Genomic DNA, 7562 nt, shown 5'->3' on the forward strand with positions numbered 1-7562 from the left:
ATGATGCCCTCCAGTACAAAATATTGTACAATTTGCTATGCGTGCTATGTATTGGTGGCTCAACGTGTATGCATGGGTGACTGCGTATACGCATACGTGTCAAACTTGTCAGCGGATTAGCCCACCACCAACACCACATCCATCGGCGCCTTTGGTCTATCTGTGGGTACAAGCAAAGTATTGGCAATTCATAAGTATGAACATTATCCGAGGTCTTTGAAAGAGCGCATCCGAAAATACTAGTTTGTGTGTGTTCTCTGTGGGCCGTTTAAGCAACATGATTCGTTTTGCTGTTGTCAGGGACATGATTACTAATGATAAAAACAGTTGCGCATATCCGCTAACATGGCGTGCCGATAGCAATTGTGTCGGGTCAAGATTCGTGTTTTACAATAAAGTAATGGCGAACATCGCTTTAGGGTGAAAGGCACCATACTGGACATGTATACCGCTGACCATCCGCGACAAACGGTCAGATAAAACGCGTTAATCGTTCAGAGTGAAGTATCCTGCGCAGCACTTGCGCAGAGTGTCCGTGGTGCTAGAAAGAAATTCTCTTAATCCGTTCATTTGCCCTAGAATGACGTAGCATATGCCTAATGAAGGTTGACATCAAATCCAAAACAAAAAGCAGATGCGAGTGGCAAGCCAAAACTATATTGATATGCAAATATCATTTTCAATTTAAGCACACATGCAGTAACTGCACCCGCCTCGACTGGTTGAGCTCTTACCATAACAAAGGTTACGTTCATAATCACTATGCGATAGAGCTGAAAAATGGTGTTGCAACTTCAGCGCTTGCAGATGTGCAAGTTGATGTCTTAAGACAAATTCAGTTCATTGTTGATGATATGATCATCGTCGCGACTTCGCGGCGGGGTGTCGCAACGCTTTCCGCCGAAGTGATAGGAAGAGAGTGTGTATTTTGCGCTGAATAGAGGAGGAGCCTAGAATGTGGCTCTTCCGCAGCGAGCAGCTTTGCCATTCTATACACTGTGAGGACGAAGGTGCTAAATCAGGACTCGGGGAATCACAATGACCGTTCTGACTGAAAGCATATCGCCCTCCTCTTTCAGTCACAAATACTGCGCCTTTCTTGGAAGCTCGCTGAGAAATTTATGGGTCAACATTCCCGGGGCAAAGCTGCATATAGGGGCAAACTTTGTAGGGTCTTTGAGGGAATAGAAACCCCAGGCGCAGCGGGTGTTCGTCAGGCGCTCGCTTTTTTGTAATTTTCTGAGGAATACAAAAAAATTGTGATGGGTAGTAAGGTCCACGTTCCAGAGAAAATGTTAATGGATACGTACTATACTATGCGTGCAACGGGGTATCATGTACCCTGGTATGAAGGTTGTGCAACACACAACATGGTGCGATTACACAATCGAGTGGTTTACTCACGATAGTGTAACCACACAATGGTGTGGCTACACCTAGACAACAAGTCAGTACGTGGCTAAACAGCCAGTAGTTATACATCTAATTAGGGTTTACTATGTAGATCCAAAAAACCTACAGATTTATTTATAGGCGACTTCGCCGCAAATAAAACCGAAAAATACAGTTTACATTTCAAACGGAAGAGTTGACTAGCCTTAGGTCAAGGTTGTACTTACTCTTGGGTAAGCGGACTGCGATCCGCTACACTCGTACTGCTTCTTAATGTAGAACGAAGATTACGACCTTAAACAAGCTTCTTCCAAGCGAAATAGCTACGGCAGCCCCGCTGCAATGTATCGATACAAATCAAATCTCAGTGCAGCTGTTCAAAAATATACCTCTGTGTGATCTAAAGTGTATGCGTTAGAACTTTTGTGTAATTGAGCAAAGGTCAGAGGAAACAAATTAATGATTCTAGTAAGGACAGTCGAACCATGTAGAGGAAATTTCTGGGCACCCGGTTGAACTTGCGCACGCAATATAGATAAATTTGTCATTGATCATAACAAAAAATTATAGTTTAATTTGAATATATGATAATGTTGAATGTAAATAAGAGCAACATAAACGCATCGTTTCTTAAAGGCTCTAGGTCCCGCTCCTGTTTGTGGCGTACGAGCCAAACCCTGGATCAGTTCTTCGAGTCGATTTTTCGCTTTGCAAGGCACACAGCAGCCCCATTGCACTTTTCAGTTCCTGGTATCCCAATTTACAAGCGCCTAAATTCTCGCGGGCTTGGGATTAAAAACACAAACTTTGGGCGTGTCAGCTTTTTGTACTGCAAAGGCTACAGGGTAGATGTCATGCCAAATACATAGCGTTCGATTAATCGTATGGCATTGTTTTAAGAATGAACGCGATTCGGAAAGGGATCAAGCGCATTGCGTTTGCAGCGGATGGCCAGATTGAAATATTACCAACTATTACACAGGTGCGAGTGCGTGTCAGACATCTATTTCGTGCAATGACGAAATTAAAGCTGGACAAGCGATTATGAGACTTTGCCATTTTTAGGCGCTTAACATATATAAAAATGTAGGGGTAGATATGATCATCAAAAATACACTCTCTCTTACTATTATATCTCAACGCTGCAACGGCTGTTGGTGTACATGTAAATTTCCTTGTTGTCCATCTCCCATGAAGCAAAGCTCGGAAGTACAAAACTCAAGCGGTAAAATTGATGATCCTGTTTCATGAAGGTGATGCGAATCTTTTTAAGGGAGACTTTCGGAGGACGCGTCGGCTGCATGACTCATGTTATGCGCGGAGCTGATCTGCTGGCAATTCGTCTACACTTTCCTAGAGAGGCACTTTTAAATTGAAAGCAAAGTACCTAGTTGCTTCAGAGGCTTTCGGTACTTTCCCTCAGAAATGTGTTCGATCCTATCCTATGTGTGTTTATTACTCCGGGCTCGTAGATTCAAATAATACTTCATGCAGGTTTCAAGGCAACCCGGTTGCAGATGATGAACCCAATTCGTCTCTGTTTCTAACCGTAGCAGTTTGTTGGTTTCTTCGACTTGAAAGTCTCGATCACATTGATCATGGACTACTTTTCAAGCTCCACGAGGGTCCCTGCTTGGAGCAATCGGGGAAAACTAGACTCCCTTACACTACTCTTGTCACTCAACTTTGTATCATTGCCTCGGATTAAGATCCGCACAATCAAGTAAATTTACAATGAATTTTGGTCAGAGTGCTTGCTTGTCACCAGCTTGGACTTGATCCCCGAGGACAATGCCAGACAGAAGGGCATCAGACGCGCAATTTCATGATGAAGGATATCCTTCAAAGACTTACGCGGTGCAACTGCGGTGGTGAGATGACATCTTCTCACTAAATGCGCTCACCGCTATATACTTCAATATAAAATGTAGGCTGATCAAAATGTTAAAGAAGAGAGCGTTGGTCAACGTTAGTATACCGATTAAATACCGGAACCCCTGCAGATGTAGAATATCCTATCAGAGCAGACGACAGTATATACAGTAACAAGCTTAGAGGTGAAAACTAGTCTTGCGAACCGAAGACGGATTATTTTAATTTAAATTCTGCTACCTTTCACTCGAGTGATTTGTTTAACACCCATTCGTTAATTTTGACACCATCATAAAGTGGTTGTGGTCTTTGTGGGAGAATTGATACTAATTGACTTGCAGATATCGGCCCGGTTACTTTGCAGCAAATCTTTTGGCACGATTTATCGATACTTGCTGAGTATTGATGAGATCCACAATGTGCAAAAGCAGCATACCGATGCAAAAGGTAGGTAGAATGTGCATGAATTTAGTTTCTTCGCCGAATCGCTAATTTGCGACTTGATATGGATCTAGCTACAATTTTAATATTTCAGAATAAAGAAGATAATATCTTGTGTTCTGCGTGACATTAATAAGGCATATAACAACCCCACTCTAACAGGGAAATTGGATGCAAAGCGTTCTGTCGAATACGAAGTCATGTCGTGGTTATCGCTCGTACTCTCTCTTTGCTGGTCTATCATTGGCTTCAGCGCAGCGATCTCGTTCTGAGTTACTCTGAACGGCTCAAGCGAATCGGTTCTAGTGAGCAGCTCAGAGAGCGCATCCAAGAAAAGGATGAGTATTTGTTTTGGCCGTGGAGTGAGACAAATCTCTCGAAGATAGTCATTGCGTAACCATCATCGAGTATAGGCCACGTAAGAAACCACTGTAGCCGGTTCTAGCCGGCTCTGCTTGAACAAAACAGTTATAAGAAATATAGGTGCACTCATAATATCATGTAAAAAAAATTGAGAAATTAAATTTGATAGAAGGATTACACGATTTGCGAGGGGTATCCTACTTCCAAGTGATGCAAAAAGAACCCACCAGAGGCCAGCATCGAGTGAATAAAAAAAAAGTTTCATACACTTCGGTTTTTTTTAAACTTTGAAGCCTCACTTCAGCAAGTTTTTCCTAAGCTGATAGCGCTTTTAGTGTGGCGCATCCTCTGCCCTAAATTCTCCAGAAGAAGCAAAAATGCCGCGCAACGCAGCGTACTTCTACTAGCGAGTGGACGCAGCATTTGGTACTTGGTCGGTAGCTGTACCAGCAGTTTAGTGGGAATGTAATTTGCTTAGGCAAGATCGGAGGAGGTGAGCGCCCGCCTTAATCGCGTTGTCGTACTTTGCTACTTGTAAAGTCAAGCATCAAGCGACTAGTCAAGCATATGTTTTGCTGTAACTGGCTTTAAGGCCGTAAAGGGTAAGGCAACGTGCGCTCTTCGCCCGATGTTGCATTTTAGTAATGTACTCTTCAGTACTTTTGCTGAAGCTTATGACCAAAAAACAGTCCCCATAAAGAATACAGACGCACCTGACCTCTGCAAACACTCTCGGAACAAGTTCCGAGCGCCATTTTTTGTCCACTTGTGCGAATTGCCTCCGCCGCGATGACGTAAGCGACATCAGATGAATCCAATGCCTAGTCACGACCTCAATTCAGCCCAAAGCAAGTCTATCTTATGTTGCTACGACTAGTCCGCTTACCCCCAGAGGTACGTCTTATTATTAACAAGCTGGGACTCTTGATGAATTCTGCGGATAGGTATCATAGCTCTTTTCGCCATAAGTTTGAGCCAACTTATGAATGAGATTACGCGGAGAGGTGAGGTTCTTGCTCCTCTATCAGTATTGGAATCGAAACAACATATACTGAGGATTAGTTACCTAATACTAAACGTATACGGTTCAATATCTCTTATAATGAACTGTCTTGATTTTAAGCCACGCAGCTAGCAGACCACGCGTACCTTAATTCGGAGTTCTGTCATCTTCATTCATACCAATAATACGGTGTGTATGATCATATATAATTATACCTAGCTTATGGTAGAGTTCGTATGATTTAACCATGTTGCATTTAATACAATTGTACAAAAGCTGTGAGATCTAAGTAAAAAAATGTTACAATACCTGTCCCCATTCCACGAAGATGTGGACCACACTGGAATTCACGCATATATTGTCTCTTATGACACTGCGCAAAATTGATTGATTCTCAAAAAACACTGCTTTGAGAGTTCCACCCACTCTCTGCACTGGACTGTGTCTGCTCTTCTGAACGTACTTGCACCGGAGTCGGCTCCCGTGCGTCAAATAAAATGGCTTAATTATCTCCCACAAATAGCGCGGTCTTCGCGACCGTCACGCTCAAAGAAATTATCGGTGAGGATGTCGAAATGTTATTCGATAAGAAGGCCTAAGTGACTCTCCAAGTCCCGATCAAACACCTATGTCCTCACCCAGCAATACACAGCTTAGCCCTTTACCAAGGAATCGCTTCATGCGCACAGCCTCCCCACTGAACAAGTCGCGAATTCTTTGTCGTGTCCATTGGCAAAAAGAGCCTAGACACCCCGCCGTGAAAAGCACAACAATACTTGGCTCGTATCCAGCGAGCTAGACTTTGCTGAAGGGGCCAGCTTGCTCAACTGTAAGTGCAAGGGTCACGCCGGAACTTGCTTAAACCACTCGGTGATTACGGATGTGAACCGTCAATAGTTGCCTTTCAGGCAGCCTCGCGATCTCCATATGACAGCTGTAACACCTACCAAAAAGGTTATTAGTCACCTCACGGTCTGCAACCTTCATAAGGGAGTGGGACGATGAAGCGAGCGATCCTTCCTTATCTCATAAGAAGTTAAAAACCGAGGGTATGCGAGGTCGTAAATGGCCACGATATTTGAAAATCTTGCTGAAATGGAACCAAATTCCACGAGTTTCGAATCGAAAGTAGCCCTATCACACCAGGGGTGCACCCTTCGGCCGGCAAATGCTCCACGTGAAAGTGGACCACTCTTTGTTCATTGATCAGTGCCGGCGGGGATCGACACTCCCGTGGATGGCTTGTTGGCTTCTGTGAGTTCATTCGGTCGTTGCAGAACGTTGACTTTCTCCGTGAATTGTGGCATGCATCTGTGACTGATTAAGCTGTGATGCACAAATCTTAAATATTCTCTTAACTTCTCCATAGCACTGCCTGACTTGAGACACCCTCATCGGTTCTAAACCGCGTCGTTGCTTTAACTCAGAAATTTCTCAGCTATACTAGAGAGTAGATCTGTCAGGGAAATCGGCGTGGGGGATTTCTTGTCATTAATTCCTCCACAAAAAGATGTAAAGGGCGGTAGTATCCTTGATTATACGATACCACTCTACAATTACAGAATCATCCATTACAGATGACGAGCTGATATCCTGCTCCAGTACCAACCGTATCATTCCAGTGACCTCACCACCTTGCAATTTCTCACCCGTATACCTTCAAAATAAATCCTCTAGCTCTATGTGATCATCTGCCGGAAGTGGTTCGGGGACACTTACAACCTTGAGGACTACTTCAATCAATTTATTACGAGTAAATAATCATTCTCGTCACCTGTCTGTGAAACCACACATATTCGCATAGTGGACCCGATTCGCGGAAGCGTCACCGTTATATCGTGACAAGGATACACCATCCTTCTTCTAGCTCTGCAGCCCCCTTTAACTTCACCGAACCTGCACAAAAGAAAACAACTCAAAGCCGTTATTTATCGGCTCGCCAGAATTACACTTTGGGTGTAACGCGGTTACATGTACCCTGGTAACAGGGGTGTGTATCACACGAGATAAGCATGGTGTGACTGCACCCAAATAAAAATACGGTATGTGGCTGGGTAGCCAGTAGTTATGCATGTAGCTATATATATTTAAGAAAATCTATACATTTAAAATTAGGCGGCTTTGCCGCAGAAAAAAATAATCAAAGTCATTTTTGAATTTAAACCGAAGAGTTAGTTAGTCTTAAGTTAAGGCTAAAATTACGGCAGCCCCACTGCACTTGGTAGCATTTGTATTCAATCTACACCTGAGTCGTTTAGACGGGTCCTCTGTGAGTCTGGGACAATTTATGCCCCAGGGCACGCAGGACGGGCTTAACAAACTGATGTCCTTGCTTGGCCCTGAAGGCGTGCAACACCTTACGGCGCAAGGCCCCAAGGCAATCGATGCGCGTCTAGAGGCGTTTTCAAATTACAAAAACGCGCTGCTAGAGCACCTGCAGCAGAAGATGTCTGAAGCATTTGCGTCTATGACGCCACCGTCAGTGACGGAT

General features: G+C 43.8%; 1 protein-coding gene across 1 annotated transcript; it reads right to left on the minus strand.

Moving 5' to 3' along the window:
• Positions 1-2497: 2497 nt before the first annotated feature.
• PHALS_12846 (uncharacterized protein) lies at positions 2498-2695 on the minus strand (the record flags this gene model as incomplete). The annotated part of the gene is made up of 2 exons (XM_024728480.1): positions 2498-2510; positions 2556-2695. 2 exons carry the CDS (start codon positions 2693-2695, stop codon positions 2498-2500), a joined length of 153 nt encoding a protein of 50 aa, XP_024578953.1.
• Positions 2696-7562: the final 4867 nt, after the last annotated feature.

The sequence above is a fragment of the Plasmopara halstedii genome (assembly GCF_900000015.1).
Source record: "Plasmopara halstedii genome assembly, contig: Scaffold_650, whole genome shotgun sequence".
In the NCBI taxonomy this organism is placed as follows: domain Eukaryota; phylum Oomycota; class Peronosporomycetes; order Peronosporales; family Peronosporaceae; genus Plasmopara; species Plasmopara halstedii.